The sequence below is a fragment of the Tyto alba genome, unplaced genomic scaffold (assembly GCF_018691265.1).
Source record: "Tyto alba isolate M040663 unplaced genomic scaffold, T.alba_DEE_v4.0 Super-Scaffold_10, whole genome shotgun sequence".
Lineage (NCBI taxonomy): Eukaryota > Metazoa > Chordata > Aves > Strigiformes > Tytonidae > Tyto > Tyto alba.
In genome coordinates this window covers 14,645,556-14,663,056 of record NW_024881262.1, presented here as the reverse complement: position 1 = coordinate 14,663,056, position 17,501 = coordinate 14,645,556, and the positions used below count along the sequence as shown (strand labels likewise).

The following is a 17,501-nucleotide window of genomic DNA, read 5'->3' as shown; positions in this document are numbered from 1 at the left end:
AGATGTACAGAAGCAGCTAACAAAGCAATGTGATTAAGAATTATTGGTTGTAACAGATTAGACAACTAAAATATCCCAATTTAGGAAATATTTCCAATTTATCTCAGATGTATAATAACAAATAAAATTATCAGAACTTAATTTAAGTGATGTGCAGATGTTCAACCACCACAGCATATCAGTATAAACTGTGCTTTAAGGGGAAAAACAGACAAAGGCATATCTTTGGTGAATGTACAGTGGAGACTGTTATTAACAGCAGTATTTAAATATCTTTGCAAAATTGTTTCTAAGGAGCTGCTGTCATGTTCAGATTGGTAACGCTATAAAGCAGGAAAAAATGATCCCAGAGATATATTGCCTGTGAAAAGCTATACTCTTACAAGATAGAGCTACCGTAAGCAAGCAGCAGTAGAGAAGACAGATTTGACATTTATTCACATACTTTCCTTAAATGCATTTTAAGTGTAGGAACTTTAAATAACAGTTTTTATAGAGGTAGAGAACATACAATTTCAAAGTGACACAAAGCACCTGTTCTGCTTTTAACACCATGCTTTAAATGCAGCTTGGTTAGCTGAAACAGGACTACACATCTGTAGTGAAGTTGGCTGTAGCAAGTATTTGGGCCCATGACTTAATTAGTTACATTTTTCTAGTTCAAATGTAGAAGGCTGAAGGATTTAATTAGTGTGAATACAGTACATATTGTCCCTTAAGCCATCACCTTTCGCTTCTGCTGGGAAGAGCCCATGTTATATTGGCCAGTGGCTCTGCGTGCTTCCTCTTCGTGCTGCTGGATTTGTTGTTGTAACAGAATGAGTTCACCAAGCAGGCCCTGCCATGAGTTTGTAATAAAAAGGAGAGGAAAAATTTGGGGTTTAAGGAGAACAAAGTTAAACCAAAAGGCACAACAAAGACAGATGAAAAACAGGTATGAATGGGTCAAGTCAAACAAAAGTGACATTTCATTAGCAAGATCTCTTGCTAGCTAGCTGGGAGTGGATATAGCCAGAAAAACCATGCATTTCGCAAATCTAGGTAGAACAAAACAATAAACATTTAGATACATTTTATAATTATATTCAACTTTGACTAAGCATGTAAATACTAAAAAAACTCCCAACTACCCTGGCTTTAAAATATCCTCAAAGTTGTCAGGATTTAATTTCAGTTATTCATACCAGAAGTTCCTAAGTATAAGCAATTTTTTTCACAACCATTCATGTATTTCAACAGTTTTAGATACTCTACACAAAGTTGTGCGCAATAGCTAATAGGCTCAACTTTGTCAGTAATGTAAAAGCTCTGATTTTGTTCTTATTCCCAGAATCGCAGACAGTTCATAGAAGTGATTTTGCCTGCTACTTAACTTTCTTGAACTAGGAGAAGAAAAAGTTTCTAGAGCATAAAGAAAGAAAAAGCACCCTCTCCACTTCTGTAGCACACTGCAGTTTAAATTCATGCTGTCATAATCCTTCCTGATCACTTCAAAAATCCCTGCAACTTGATGCTTATTCCTTTACTTATTCAGAATTTCCATGAACTTTAGTTCTTCTCCCTTTAGATACAATTTATTTCAGAGAATATAGACAAAAGTATTAATGAACTATATAAATAAAGCTCTTTAAAAAAATACTACAACTTCTAAGAAAACACTCAGTGAAATCAAAGTTTCAAAAATACACTTCAGGAATCAAAGCAAACCCTGAAATAGAACTTTGGTGTAAGAATTCAAGACATCTACCATCAAGTTATACATTTGTTGCATGAAATACACACACAGGCATGTACACATTAGGATAAACAACACAGGAGAGAATGGATAAAAGAAGAGACACAATCAAATGACCAAATATAAACATTTGTTAAATAGTGATTTGTATAACATTTCAAATATAGAAATATGAAGATTCTTCTATTTTACTGAAGCACATTAAGATTTAATAAATTTCTACACTGCCAGACTAGAAAACATATTAGAGATGTGCCAAGAACTCAGGCAAAACAAAAGACTTGATATCTATATAACAGCAAGGAGAGATGTCTCCTGGCTACACTTAATATTAGAGGAGCAGTAATAGTATTTTGCAAACAAGGAAACTCTCAATACAACCTGACACAGTCCCTTTAAAGATTATGCAATGGGTCAAGAAAATACAAGAAAAAACACTGAACAAAAGCTGTCACGAAGGACTTTTAGCATTTAAACAGGATCTGTAACAAATGTTTGAAGTCACCAAATCTAACTAATGCACAATTACTAAGACTGGTTCATGTGACTCTTACTCCATAGTTAAGTATGAAAAGCAAGTCCTTGCAGGAAAAATAATGAAATGCTGAGGAGTGTAAAGGGGTGAAAATGATGAGGAAGGTAATGAGATAATTTAAGAATTTTAATAAATACCACAATTTTATTGAGAGTATCTGTAACATGGAAACTGGGAATTAAGTTGGGAATACAATGGTGCTATGACTAGAAAAGAGAAAATTACAGAAACTTGAAAGAAAGAACAAAGCAAATGAGATTTTTTTTTTTTAAAAAAAAACAACACACTCAAAAGATCCGAATCAAGTGATATTCCTTACTAAAGCTTCTTTTTCACTCTCCAGCAGTAGCTGTAGCGAAGAGCTGTAGAATTACTGTCACTTCTTATATGCTGACAGAAGGTGGCCCTGTGCTGGCTGGGTGAGGCAGTCTACACGCTGCCAAATCCTCAACTGTGCATCAGGTTCTTCAAGGCATGAGGTTTTATTAAAGTACCAAAAGCACAGAAAGGACTGCGTGGTTGGTTTTGAATTATTTCTTTATGTGGCTTCTAATCCCCAAATCAATATCTGAGGCGCATTTTTTCACACCCACTTCATCACAGCTATAATCACTTTCATTAAAAATTGGGCTAAGCTTTGCAATTTGTTTGCTTTAAAGAGTTTCAGCTTCCTATTAGGAAATTTTTTTTGGAGACAGACAAAAGTGCAAGATAATTTTCTAAGAAGGTAACGCTGTCATTTCAAGTGCAAGCCTGCACTAGTCCCACACATACAATACAAAATATTTTACTACACTATCGCTTTTGTAACTATCCTCCCTCCTCTTTCTCCAAGAACAAAATTTCTTATTTAATCCAAGTAGAAACAGATTTAAACTCCATTTATTTAAATTACCGATCTCCAGTAATTTTACTTTAATTCTGTTTTCAGAAAATTGTACCTTTGTCTTAAATGAGAGATGATGAGATAAACACATTAGCTGGCAAGAAGCATTACAGTCTGATTCGGTGTTCAGGACAATGTTCACTTGCTCAGTTATCTTACAAACTAACTCGTTTCTCAGTCATTTCCCAGGAATTTTTGAGACCCATCTGAGGACCATGCCTCGTAACAGTTCTATGGAACATTCTTCTTGACGAGGAACTCCTAGATTCCTTTACCAGTTACTCATCTTTTCACAAGGAAACAAAGAAAATCAGCTCATCAGACACATTTAAAACCATGCTACAGCACTTTATGCATCCATATGATCACAATTATTAAACTCGTATTGGTTGGGAGTGGGAAGCATTGAATGAAAAAAGGCCATCTAACCCATTGCCTTGAAAGTAATAATTTTTCTTGCCAATAAACTAAGTGATTATGCTTTGTTAGGTATTTATAGGTGCCTTGTTTGAAATATTAGAACCAAAATTGGTCATATTAGCAAACCAACAGCTTCTACGCGCAACATATCAGATATAATTGGAATAACAAAAATTAGTACACCAGCCTAAATTTTCTAAATCATACTGATTTAATATGGGCTGATATTTTCCATACTACAGCCAATGTTTTGTTGGCAACATTAAAATGCAGTTCTCCCTGCATCCAAAAAACCCCCAGAATAATAATAAGTATTAGTGATGTTACTGGTATTCAGTGAAACTGTTAATTTAGTTATCAAGGACAATAAACGAAGATGGCCACTTCTTCACAAATCAACAGTATTTTTTTATGTTATAAACAGTGAAACCTGTGCCAAGCAATCACTCAAGAGAAAGTAAAACAATATATATATACAGTTTACTGACAAAGGGGAAACAAAATGCTAGCAATTCTCAAGTAGAAATCCATTCCTCTAAAGGGAAAAAAACAGTTGTAAAAAGTGAGCTTTGTACAGGTTTCACTATATATTGCCATGCAGAATTAATGTAGAATAAATGTATACATGCCTGCATATACAGAAATGTCTTTTATGTAAAAGCCCCTGTTAGAGTTCAGACACTTTCAGTTGCAAAAATAAATACATAATAATTTACAAAGTCCACGATATATTTTATTTTCCTTCCATTTTTTAAAAGAATTTTTAAAAATATACACAGGAATAATGAAAAGCCTTTAAAGAATGAGTAACAGTACAATTTAGGAATTTAATAGAAGTAAGATCTACTATTCATGAAAGCAAAAAAATTAAACTTCACCTTCTTTACTTCAAGGAAAAAATGCTAACACTTTTCGTTATCAAAATACAGTAACAATTTTTCCAGAAGATAGGAACAAAAATGTGATGTATGCTTTATCTGAATAAAGAAAGTAAAGACATATTGCTTTAAGAAATAGAAATTCTTTATTAAGGCAGAAATCCTTAAGTAAAAGTCATAACTGTGAAGATGTCAACAGAAATGAGGTTGCAAGCAGAAATGCTTGAAACTAACTCCAAGAGATTATATCATCTTCAGTAATAAACTATAAACTCAAGTGCCACTGAGAACAAGCCCTGAAAAATTCCAAATGCACACAAAATACCTAACTAAAATTGCGTTTTTATTACAAACCAATTTTCTTAAGAATGCAATTCCTAAAGTTTTTTATGACTGCCCTGTATTTTCCTTACACCAAAGTGTTTATTATCATTGTACTGTTTATGTATTAAAAACAACAATGCATACTCAAGTTGTTTTCAATGATAAATTCTATTCAAGCTGCTTCAAAGAAACATCTACAACTAGATAAAAAAGCACTTTAAAAAAAAAAAATTACACACTGTCAAGACATTTTTAGTTTTGCAAGAGAGAAATTACCTTCTTGTACTGTTTGTCACTGTCATATCCCTGGTCAGTAGCTCTGAATGCTGTTTCTCCTGGAGAACCTAGGACATAATTACAGAAACTCAATATAACATGCAAAAGGCACTTAAAAATTCTCAAACTACACCTATGATAAAGTTTCAAACCCTAAGAATTATTAATTCAAAAATCTTTGAAGTTCCTATTAAAAAAAATTTATATACCTTAAGAAAGTGGAAAAGAAACCCAGTTTAAAACTCACCTGAAAATTTTATATCTAGTTTGTGACTCAGATTAGTTACATCACAAGGGAGTAGGCAGCTTCAGTTAGACTATTAAAGTTCTGAAAACATTGTAAAACTAATTATTTCTGATGAATATGAAAGGATAATACAAAATCCATTGGTATTATTGTAACGAGAAAAAAAATATTCTTTCCTATTGCAACGACATAGGTTTTCAAAACAAGCTTCTGGAAAAGGCAGGTTAAGGGCAGTAAAAAGGGCTTTTACACACCTAACAACAGAAGTAGATCAGAAGCTCCTATGACTTCACTAACCAAATTGTAACCTGTGAAAAATCAGCAGAAGAGGGGAAATAAAAATTATAAATACAAAACAAAATGCAAAACAAAGATGAGGGATCTTTGTCTCATTTGGAGGACCACACAATCATAAATGGCAATTATGCCCATGTGAGTATGATAACAAATAATAGGTGACATCTCACAGTACCAGTCACTAACACCACAATTTTAAACAGCCAAAATTTTAAACAGCCAAAATACATAGGAGATTGTAATCTACTTGTCACTCTGTTGAACTTGATCCCTACTTACGTGCTCGCTGAGTTTCCAAGATTAATAAACTAGTTCTGCCATTGACAGTATTTTAAGAAAATGAAAATATATTTCTTATGCACACTGATACAGAAATATTTTCAAACACACTTAGAGCAATGACTATAACAGCTCACAGATATAATCTTTCATAAATACAAATGTATGTGGTTTAATAATCATTACGGTATATAACAGGAATAATCTTGCACTTTATTACAAGAATGACTGGGTGAAGTTTTGAGCTGTGCTCATTAGTAAGTCAGATATGATGATCAATAATTTTTAGTTTTGAAAAGCCTACTGATCAATTTAAGTCTCCCCAAACCTGAAAACCACTAAGCCTACTACTACCTGGACACACTGAATCGACAAACCAATCCCCTGTCTTTTGCGAAGGATTTAGAACTCCTACCTATTTCACATGCTTGCAACATTAAGAACAATCATTCATAATAATCCAACTTTTATCTCCTGTAACAGCAGCGGTACTGTGCCTCTCTTACCTTCTCCAAATTCCAGCTAATCATGTGCACTGAAGCAATCTTGTTTTCAATCTGTTTGTTTAGTGTTGTACAAGAATTCTAGTTTTCTATTCGAGTTCACATTTTGGTTCTCTGTACTTGCTACTAGAATTCTTGCTTTTAAAAATATATTACACTTACCTGTGTTCATAACACTTTCAGACGAGATATTCAATGAAAAGGCATGCATTTTCAGGATCCACTTTCTTTTAGTGTCTAAGGATATATCTGTAACCTCATATTGTAATACTTTATGCTTTCAAAATTAAAACTAAGCAGAAAAATTGTTCTCACCAGGAGAAAAAAATCCTTTCAGTGAGGTGAAGCTCTCCCCAATCTTGTCAAAGTCGGGCAGAAGTTTGGCAAGGTCATCTGCATCAGGAAGGGCTTTGATAACTTTTTCTAGGAAAACAGTACAACAGCTAATGAGTAGGGGTTTTTTCTTATTATTTTTTTGAACAAAAATGGCTTAGACTGTAAAACCTAGCAACTGTTTCAGGACATGGCTTTTTAAATTAAAAAACAAAAATAAAGAATTGAAAAGTTTCTTTCCACATGCACCTCCCCCCATTAGTGTTGGGAAATATTATCAGATCTGAAAAACCAATTGCTTTTTTAGACTTTGAACTTCCTGGTAAGTTGGTTGCCTCAGGTACTTTAAAACTGTCTGAAACTTATTGCTACATATCATCACCTTTCATACATTATTCTCTCACATTATTCTTCTTTCCCTACTTTGTAGAGGTTGTTTTAAAATTACACAACACCTCTCGTACATTTTAGGAAAAACTTATTTTTCAATTTCATAAATAAGCCAGTTTTGTCATCCTTTAAAAAAAAAACCAAACTTCTTAGCTTTAAAGTACTATAAAAATGTAGTGTCTATGAGCAATAAAAACAAGAAAATATTTGTCTGTTATTCAGTCTCTGCACTTATCTATGCAATGCTCATACATGTAGTAAAAACTTCATAAACTTTTTTTTTTTAGAACACCACCTCACTACCCTGCATATGTAAAAAGTAACTCAATGATTGTTTTTTAGATTTATCTTTCATCTGAAAGTACACAAAAAATCTACTGTAACCAAAAGGTCCAAGGCTCAGGAAAACAGAATCTGTATTTTTCACTTTCTTTTCTTCTGAGTCTTCAAGATAATTGTGTAGACAGGTAGGTCCACTATGCTGCATTTTCAATTGGTCTTTTATTCATATATATCTTTTACTTATCTATTTATATTTTTTACCTGTAAGTGTCATTCATACAGAAAGAATGAGCTTTGTACATAATGCTGTCCAAACCTGTGTAAGTCCCCTTCATCATGCTGCAATTGTCCTTTCAATAATGGGATTATATGGCCATATGAAAGGACAAGGAACATTCTCAAAGGAAAGGATGATTTATGGAATGCCAACACCAAACAATGTTTAATTTCTTCCTACAAACATACTGTTACAAATACCCTGGTAAGACACACACCAAACTCTAAAAATGTAAGTTCAGTCAATTTATAGCTATAAAGATACTACTGGAGAGAGGTACTGAGGATCTACACCTTCATGTTTAAGTTTTACACACGCTAGTCTTTAGAGAGAGTAACATTTTAGCTTTTGTGATACCGAAGTCAATATGCTCATCAAGCTCCCAAATGAAGTCAGGAACAATCCATTTATATTCATCGAGATCTGGCATCATGTCCTTCCACTGATCATACGTCTAATACAAAAAGGAAAAAAAAATATAGTAGAAACAGAAAAAGAAATGTATGTAGAGAAGCATATGAGCAATCCATTGAAAAGCAATACCTACATATAAAACATACTACCTCACCAGCTTTTAGATACAATACTACTTGAATCTTAAAAAAAAAAAAAAAATCTATATTAGTTCTCTAAACAACCTGTTTTCTATATTCACTCATCTTTACTGTCATTAATTAACCAAACAATGATATCTTGTATTTTTACAGATATACCAAGAACTATTGTTTTGAAGTATATAACAACAAAGACAAGATGCATAAAATAGCTTCCACAGATAAATACCTTCTTAGCTGTATAACCACCACCTACAGCAGATCCTAATATAAGATAGCGAAGTTTCAGAAGCCTTGATGCTAGTCTAGCTAGCCAAAAGTTCCTGTGGAACTGGTATCCATATTTTACACTTAAAAGTTTTGTTTTGCGCAGGGGAAGGCGATTAAGAGAAGAGAACAGCTGAACGGATATCCTTAATGGAGGTCTTTGAAATTTTGAACTTGGATAGTAGGGATGATGTATACTTCGGGAAACAAGATGCAAGTTTTGAAGAGGTGATTTTCTTTTTATTCCATAGCTCCTACTTGCTAGACTCCGGCAGATGACACTAGAAGAAATAAATAAAAATTCTAAGTAACGCACTTTCTCAACAGAACATCCATTCAATAACCTAATAACCTCTTTAGAAGCAAATCACATTACATTTTAGCTGGCTACAGGTAAATTAGACCATCATTCTGAATATACAATTTCCAGCTATCATTGGTATGCTACCAGGAAAATAAAAAGCTGTAAACATCATTAATAGGTATAGCATTTCTAGTGCTTACAGACATAAAACCTTAAATACCATTTATGAAGTCTGTTACAAATTAAATTTAACTTTCACACTGGATTAAGGCAAGTAACATGTCTGTGTTAAAACACAGTTTGGGCAAACAGGAGCTAATGGTCCACAGCAAGACCATTGCATTGATCAGCTTGCAAAATAGAAGAAAACTCGTCAGTTTGGCTTCTCTTGTTATTCAAAACAAACTTTTAGAGAACATCAAGTCTGTAGAGGATGTTAAAACTTCAAAAAACCAATACACATAAAAAATCCCTTTGTAAAATACATTTGTCCTTTTTTGGCAAAGCAGATTCTCCTTTGGAGTTCAAACGTGTACTTTATGACATCTTTCAGTTCCTTTCACTCTAATATTCTGCAGTTCTAGGATTACAGAATTATTGTTTTGTCCTAGGTCATGCATAGACAATATTATTTCTGGAGATGGCTGCACCATGTCTGCTGAAGACTTCAATAAAGTAATTCAGATTTATGAAAGAGGGAAAACTTCAGTCTGAAAGATTTGACCCTGAAAACAGAGCTCAGCCATGAAAAGCACATGTGAAAACACAGGAACCTTATCGATCTTGGCTATGTTAAAACAAATACGTATGTTGGAATAAGGCTTCTTTGCATTTTCAATTACACTATCTGCATGCTTCAATATTTTGTGGTAGTTTGCTAGTCTAGGGAAAAGACAACTGCTCTGGGAAAAGCAGTTTCTTCTGTAACTGTTTAGTCTCATCATCATATCAGAATGGTTAATATTAGATAATTTACTGGATGAAAAATTTGAGTGAAGTTCTTGAAATTTACAGAAAATATGAAATATTCTGAGTGAATATATTGAGTGAAAATATGAGCGAAGTTCTTGAAATTAATGCTTGTCCCTCGATGCTTTTTTCAGGGTTTTCAATATTATCAAGCACGTTCACTTACAAAAGAAGAAAGTGCTACACACCATTGAGAAGACAAATTATTCAGTCAGTAATCCTAAATAATTTAAAATTAACAGATTTTAAAAATAATAAGTGAATAATATTAAATGGAAATTATTACATCATTTTCTAATAACATGCTCTATAATCTATACAGTTCTTTGTCTTGAGATTTTCCATGTACTAGAGATGACATTGTCTATGACAAGCATATTCTTAATATCCAAAGAAGTAGAAGACTGTTAGAAAAGCACATTTGATCCAGAAAATTGAGCTTTTGCAATATAAGTTAAAAATCAGAATTATGTGAATTGAGACATTTTCCTCTCTTAAAAGACTAATTCTTCTGATAATCTGTTTAGAAATTTCCTTTAGTGTAATGGAAAGCTTAAAAAAAGGGAGCTCCATTGACTGTTACGAAAGTCCTTGTTCATAATAGTCAGTATGATTTTGCAGAGTATCCTCTTGCTGCTATACTAAACTATCTAAAAGGCTGTGACTTTGCAATAACAAACATAGTATCCAGAAAGGGGATAATAAGCAGGAGCAGAATAATCCCTAAAGTAGCAACAAGTTTCTCCTCTGACATAGAATCAGAAGAGGCTCAGAAATTAACCAGATACTACCAATACAAAAGTGGCTACATAATACAAAAATTAAAGTACCTCCACACTAGAAATGTTTTATTGCCTGCTTTTGAAGACCAATTTTTAAATCAGGGTATGGTAAAAGCCTGTACAAAGCAAGCTGATGACTGGGCCAATACTTTTATATAATGGTTGTGATTGCAAAACAAATATTTAATATTTTCAGCAGGGACCAAGTGGTAGTACATACTGTGGCAGCCACTTTCCCATTATTAGTCTTCACCTAGGTTAATGGCATTTTTTAATATTACATAATTTCCTTTTCTGTGATTGATCTTTTAAAATACACTGTGTTTTACAGCACTCTGTATGTTTAAACTGAAGGAAAGTGAGTTCCATCGCAAATTGTTATGGCAAGAACTTGGTCAACAATTGCCTTCCGAGTGCTATTGCATATTTCAAACCCCACCTGCTTTAACTGCACATATAAAATCTTTTAATTCATTAAAAAACCCCCACTACTCCATGATTATACCAAAACTTCAATTTTCTCTTTTCTTCTCTCTTCCTCCTGCTCAAAACTCTCGAAGAATACTAACAAAAAGTCACCTTAAGATCTTCACTGAAAAGTGCAGTTAGACTGAAAAGAGTGCCAAAACAATGCTATTAAATGAAGTATTTAATGAGTTCCAAATTTAAAGCCTCGGGAAATCTGTTTTTCACAACAGTAACAAAAATTAGCCTTCCAGACATGAGTAGCTCTGCCATTAGAATCTGCCTGATTACAGGCCTGCAGCCTGACTACTTTTGCATTGCACTGAGATTCCAGACAGCTTGTAAAACACGAAAAAGTTGCCTGTCACTGATAGCCAAGCATTGCACCTGGAAGTCATACCTAACATTTTACACATATTGCTCCAGTTCAAGAATTCAAAAAATCCCCACCTCAGCTGGGACAAATTTTCTGTAAAGATAGATTGTATACACTTTTAATAGCTATGACTGCCAAGCAGTCTTTCACATGTAATGCAACAAAAAGCACTGGGGTATTTTCTTTTTCATTCAGCACTAGACAACCCATATTTTCATTCTGCTGCTCCTAAATGTGCCAAGGAGCATTGTGACATTACCAGCCGTTCAGTTTCACTGCTCCTGTCTGAAATCGTGTAGAATAACAGGGAAAACCAAGAAGAACGTAGGGCAGTTACTGGGGAGGGCCAACATCTGGACACGAAGGCGGCCTGAACTCCCAAGAGCGGGAATGCGGGAGACGCAGGTACCTTCCACATCGCACCCCCAGGTCCCAGTGGAGATGGAGGATGGGGTGGGGAATTTCCCCTCCTGGGAGCGGCAGCCGCAGCCCCGCAGCCCCCAGGCTCCTCCCGCGCCATTCACGCCCCCACCCCCCCTCCCACCCCCCACCCCGATCCCTGCGCGGCTCCGGCCTCCCCCCCGCGGGCAGCCCCGTTCCCACGGGTGCCCAGGGCTTGCTCAGCCGGGACGGGTGCTACAACCGACACGGCGCCCGGGGCAGGGGCCCTTGAAGTCGGAAGAGGCGGGAGCGGCCCCGGCGGCCCCTCGCTCCGAACAGCCGCCGCGCTCCCGGGGCCAGGCCCGCCGCGCCCGCCCTGACCCCTGCCCCGGCCCGCCCCGCTCACCAAGCCGCCGCCGCCCGCGCCCGCCACATTCTAACGGCCGGGAGGGGCCCGCGGGGGCCCGCACGCACCGCGGCCGCCGGCCGGGGCTCCGCAGCCCCGGGCAAGGGCAGGGGGAGCCGCCGCGGCCTCGGGCTGACAGCGCTGCCGCCGCTTCCGGGCGCCGCGGTCCTGCGGCGGCCCGGGCCCGGCTGGAAACGGCTCCTCGGCGCGCAAAGGTTCCGGGCGCGGCGATGGCGAGTTTTGTGGGAGCGGAGCTGGGGGCGCTGCCCGAGCCGGGGGCGGGGGGGTTATGGCGGCTCCGCGGCGGCGCCGAGCGCCAGCGCCTCACCCCGTGCCCGCCCAGGGCACCCCCGGCCACCGCGGGTCGGGGCTGGTGCGGGCCGGCCCCGGGGAGGGGTGGGAGGCGAGACCTGTGGCCGTGACAGGGTCTTCCACGCCACTTAAATAAGACTCCCACACGAGTTCTCAGGTGGTGTTGCGCTGAAGAAGTGCGTGAGGTGGGTGTCAGCGCCGCTCTGAGCGCTGGAAAACCCAAGGTGCGGCCGGATGGGCTTCTGCGAGCTGTTGGGGGTGTTTTGCCGGCAGCGCGGCGCGGGAGCAGGAGGCAGAGGAGGAGCCGGGGGATTCGGCAGATCCGTCTGTCAGCCCCCAGACAGGGTCGCCTCTAGCAGTGTCATTTCTGAGAGGTGCACGCCTCGCCGGTCCGAAAAGACCACAGGCGTTGGAGTGTTCGCTGGGCCATGCCAGCGCCTGCTAACATTAATAAAAAATTTCCCCTTGAGCCTGCTTTGATTCTTTCTTGCAGCGAGTTAAGTCTATCCACAGTGGACATGGAGAATATTATTTTCTCCATTTATGTGTTTGAAAACTATTGTCATGGCTCCTCTCTGTGTCCTTTATATTTAACAACCCTAAATCCCTCATCCATGTTTTCTGACTTCTTTGACATCCTTCTCTGTGCTGTCCTGTGGACTGTCACCAGCTGGTTCACAGCGTCCTTTCTGTCATATACCCTGGACTGAGTATCATGTGCTGAATTAAACGGAAAAAAAAAAAAAAAAAAAAAAAAGATTTGGTGTATTTTATAAGTCAGGCTTCTGTTTATACAGTGGGAATTTTCAGAGCAAAGTAAATTGCACAAGGATCACAAAATACATACATGTATTTTCAGCACTGAGATGAAAGTTGTAGGGATGAGGTGAGGCCCATGTTTTGTCTCTTGCTTGCTTTTATTTAGATTTATTTACTTATAATTTTAAGGGACTATTGATTTTAAATCTTACCTTTGCCTTTATATTTTAACTTGACCTGTTATTTTTGTGATTTATATCTAGGTATTGTAGGCAAATTTAAATTTAAAAATAAGAATGATGATATTCCATAGCACATACTATGAATAACTGTTTTTATTTATAGACTAATATGTAATTCTTAGCTTGAACAGTAGAGGGCATCATATAACTAAAAGTTCCGATTTAGGATGCTTTAGAGGTGTTTTCTCCAGGAGAAAGTGAACCTGCTTAAAATCAACAAATGCCACCATCTTCATTGGTTCTGGATGAACAGATTTTGCTGGAATATTATGACAGGTTGAAACTATGGAAATGAAGAATGCTTTACAGCCTTAATCTGTTTTTTTGTTTTCAGTTGTGAAGATATAAATCTCCCTAATAAGGGTGTTCTGCAGGAGCAGAAATTGTCAGTGGGAGCTGGACTAAGTCTATGAATAGTGAATAGATTGGATGAACTTTGATTCTTTTCTGGAGACCTAGGTTTGGTGGGATACTCTGCATGCAGCTCGTCTCTCTTCTCTGTGAAAGGGCAACCAAGGACCCCTACCGCATCCTAGTCTTCTACAGACACGAGGAAGAGCAATGCTGACATTTGGGGAAGCAGCAAAAGCTGACCAGGCAGAAAATGCACGTGTGGCACTCCTGTTTTCCACCCCTGGCACCTCCCAAAAGAGTGAGTCATTTCCCCAAATCATCAGCCTACCTTGGAAAAGGTACCTTTGCAGTTCCTGTCTTTTATAGCTTCTAGATAGCAATGCTCAGTTTTTCTGTATAATCAGGTTTATCAGAAATAGATTTTATTGCATTCATTCTTTTTAATTTTTGATTGAAAATTGTGATTCTTGTGTAATGACTGGAGTTCCTGTTGCTGGGTCTCAGAAGAACAACAGAAAAAGTTGAGAGGCTCAGAGCTAGCCTCAGAATTTGCAGTGTGGGGAAGGAAGGTGTAACACTGAAGCTGGGGTATGGGGAGCACCTTGTTCTCATTTGATCTTGTCACAACAAATCACCCTTAACACAGCTAAGTGCAGTTAATCTTTTTCTGTCCAGCCTCAGGTATAGGTTCCTTTTGAAAGTGTGCTTGGTGTCAAGACCAAACAACTTGGCTCCCATGTATTCTGCTTGTCACCGGCATTTTACAAACATACCTGACCCTGTGCTGTGCATACATGCAGGTCTGTGCCTGGCTCACATTATTAGCAATGGACAACTTTTATTGTATTAGTTGACCAAGCTCCCTCATTTTCTCTTCTCTATTCCCTGCATCTCTCCCATCTCAGTTTCTCTGAGCCTGCCCACTGCAGGATAGTCAGTGGTCTTTCCTGGTGCTTGAGATGTCTGGGACTTGTACAAGTCCATGCCACATGGAAGTAAAATGCTAATGAATAGGAACTAACTTGGCACCTCTAGATCTGTTTTAGTCATCCTAGAAATAATATTTTAGTTTCCTTAACATATTTTCTGGAAGAACAGGTTTGCCTTTCCTGACCTCATTCCTTAGACATTTGGTGTGTAACTTCTTAAAAAGTAGCAAAGGACAAGGAAATAGTAATGAGAATGAGAATGAATCACAAGACTAATAAACAAATGCAGCCTGGCAGTAGCAAAAAAAAAGGAGGTGATAAAACCCTCAGTGCTGTTTTTCTGCCAGCTTCCTTTTGGCACTGATCTGGAGGACAGAGACATTTGTACACAGCTCACTGACATCAGTGGGGAACTCCAGTTTCCCCCAGGAGTGAGTAAATAACCTCAGTGATGTTTCCCAAAACCATATGGTGAAGTCAGAAGACATTCTGTGATGATAATAATGGATAAAAATACTGGTTGCAGATGCTACATGGCTGGATCCTGAGACGTAGTCAGTACATAAATCCACCAGCACAAACTGTGACCCCTGTTTACAATGCCAGAGCTGAATTTTTCTCCAAGGCATATGTGGGGATCACAGCTGGACACTTAGTTCAGGCTGGTTGCTAAGAGTGTTAACAGCAATGCCTATTTTCCATCTCATTTGGACTCACTCCTGATCTCCAGTGATTCTGTAATCTCTCAAATAAAAATATTACCCTCTTACCCTCCCCTGAAAGTTGCATGCTAACAGCACTTGCTTGCACCTGTCAGAGTTATGACCTGGAATCATATTGTGGCAAACACTTGTGAGATCTAACTTTTTCTTTCTTGCAGTGTCTTGGAGTGATTTTTGCATGTACCCTTACAGTCGCAAAACTCCGACAGCAGAACAAAGGGAGGAGGGATAAATGCTACCTGCTAACCCCACAGAGAGGGAGGAGCTTCATTCTTCAAACATCAGCAGAGTTATAAGGAAGGTGTGTACTTAGAGCACTTCCTCAATGTGGAAGTTCAAGCACACAACGCTGAAGACCTGTCCTAAGGGTGCTCTAGAAAGTCTCCAGAGGGTCATTTCATGGGGGAAAACCCTGCCAAGAACCATTATGCACAGCTTAACCAGGGAGAAGAGAATGAGATGGTGAGTCGTATCTCTGTCTAGGTCTTTCTCAACTAGAAGCAGCAAATGGCACATACTCTGCAATAAAGCGCTACAGTCTGTAATTTAGTTAAGGATGGTGGAGGTGTTCCTATACCAGAAACATACAATTAGAAAGGGATATAATTTTTTTAGCAGAAAGATATAAAGTTGTATGTGTCCACTGGATTTAATTTGTTATCCTCTCTAGCAGGGGATAGCTCAACAGATTATTAATGTGGCATTATAAATCCAGGTGGAGGTGGTCTTATATGAGCTTGAGGGATGGGTAGAAGCAGTGTTCCTAACCATTTGACAGCTAGGGTCAGCTCCAGTTAGTTGAGGACTGGGAACCTTGGCTTTCTATGGAGCATAAAAACACTTGTTAGCATAAATTATTAGCAAATGCAGCCTGTTGAATTGGCAACGCTATTCCAGCCTGGGTGCCTGTATAAAGCTGGATTTTTAAATGCAGAACTACCATACGTCTTTCCAGAGTTTCTCAGAGAGTTGTATGTTTACATGCATTCTGTAACATGTGGAAATAAGTCCTATGTTTACATTAAATGTTTGACCTGCTGCATGGTGCTTCTCTTAAATAGTAAGCATGACTGTAGTAAATTCAGTGCTTCTTAGCTGCTTTGGCATCACTGCATGTTACAAATTAGCTATTTGTCACGTATACATTCTGTCCATCTTAACAGATTCTGCTGGAGATGTCAGACCCATGATGCAGCTGTACAGCAACAATTCTCATGCATGTTGATAAATGCAGTGCTTATCAAAATTCCTGTGCTGCAGAGCCTCTGTAACTCTGATATGAGTGCATGTAGGAGTTCTGGGTGTACAACAGCCTCAGCAAAGCTAGTGAAATACAATCACTTACAAGCTGACAAGACTGTTCGCTTCCAGAAATCCTGGAGAAAACTTCAAAATCTACTCACTGAGAATTCTGTTTTAGTGAAAAAGAGACCAGGTCATGGAAAACATGGACATTTGTTGTCCCTGGATACAAGCATAGATTTTCAGTCAGCTGTCTGCCATCCAGGGTAGGGGAGATGTCATATTTTGCGTAATGTAAACCTAGGTAATGTGGGATGTTCTGGAGAATGCAGCATAGAGTCATCCAGCAGCATGAACTGAGCAGTACAGAAGCACGAGGCACCGGCTGAGGGTGGGGACTAATTAGCTCAGTGCAATGCAGAACCCAACTGGCCCTGCTGCTGAGTTACTAAACCTGCTCGCAGCACCCCGCTGCTGGCTCTAGCCCTGGTGCTGATGTGCCACTGCTCCCCAGCTCCAAATGGCTGCTGGTTTTGTGTCTTGCTCCACCCTGCCCCTGTCCTTCTAGGACCATAAACACCCTGTCATTCTCATCCCACTACTGGCACTGTCACTAGCAATGCCAGAATTGAGCCTGAGCTAATTAGATTTAAGTGGACTGTCTGGTGCTGTGTAGAGCCACACTGTTGTACTCTGCAGGTCCATTTCCATCTGTGCACTACTGAGACACCCAAGTTGTGCTTACATGGAGCCAGCTATCCCAGTAATGTTCTTG

General features: G+C 38.5%; 2 protein-coding genes across 12 annotated transcripts in view; one reads left to right on the top strand and one right to left on the bottom strand.

The window, feature by feature from the left end:
- The window catches only part of OPA1 (OPA1 mitochondrial dynamin like GTPase), a 56,642-nt gene extending 44,288 nt beyond the window's left edge, over positions 1–12,354 (bottom strand). The window contains exons 1-7 of one of the 6 annotated variants that reach the window (XM_042799798.1): positions 12,235–12,354; positions 8,446–8,764; positions 8,020–8,116; positions 6,696–6,803; positions 5,556–5,609; positions 5,055–5,122; positions 728–838 (exon numbers count right to left, since the gene is read on the bottom strand). In XM_042799798.1, the coding sequence (XP_042655732.1) occupies positions 728–838; positions 5,055–5,122; positions 5,556–5,609; positions 6,696–6,803; positions 8,020–8,095 (417 nt within the window). In that variant the 5' untranslated portion in view covers positions 8,096–8,116; positions 8,446–8,764; positions 12,235–12,354. Of the gene's footprint in view, positions 1–727; positions 839–5,054; positions 5,123–5,555; positions 5,610–6,695; positions 6,804–8,019; positions 8,117–8,445; positions 8,765–12,166 lie in introns of all 6 variants that reach the window. The other 5 variants (XM_042799826.1, XM_042799795.1, XM_042799815.1 and 2 more) reach the window with 5 other exon arrangements.
- A 3,297-nt stretch (positions 12,355–15,651) lies between these two features.
- LOC104366773 (probable cation-transporting ATPase 13A4) overlaps positions 15,652–17,501 on the top strand; it is a 41,516-nt gene continuing 39,666 nt past the window's right edge. For 5 of the 6 annotated variants that reach the window (XM_042799763.1, XM_042799753.1, XM_042799756.1 and 2 more), the window contains exon 1: positions 15,652–15,785. In XM_042799763.1, the coding sequence (XP_042655697.1) occupies positions 15,717–15,785 (69 nt within the window). In that variant the 5' untranslated portion in view covers positions 15,652–15,716. Of the gene's footprint in view, positions 15,947–17,501 lie in introns of all 6 variants that reach the window. The other variant, XM_009973755.3, reaches the window with a different exon arrangement.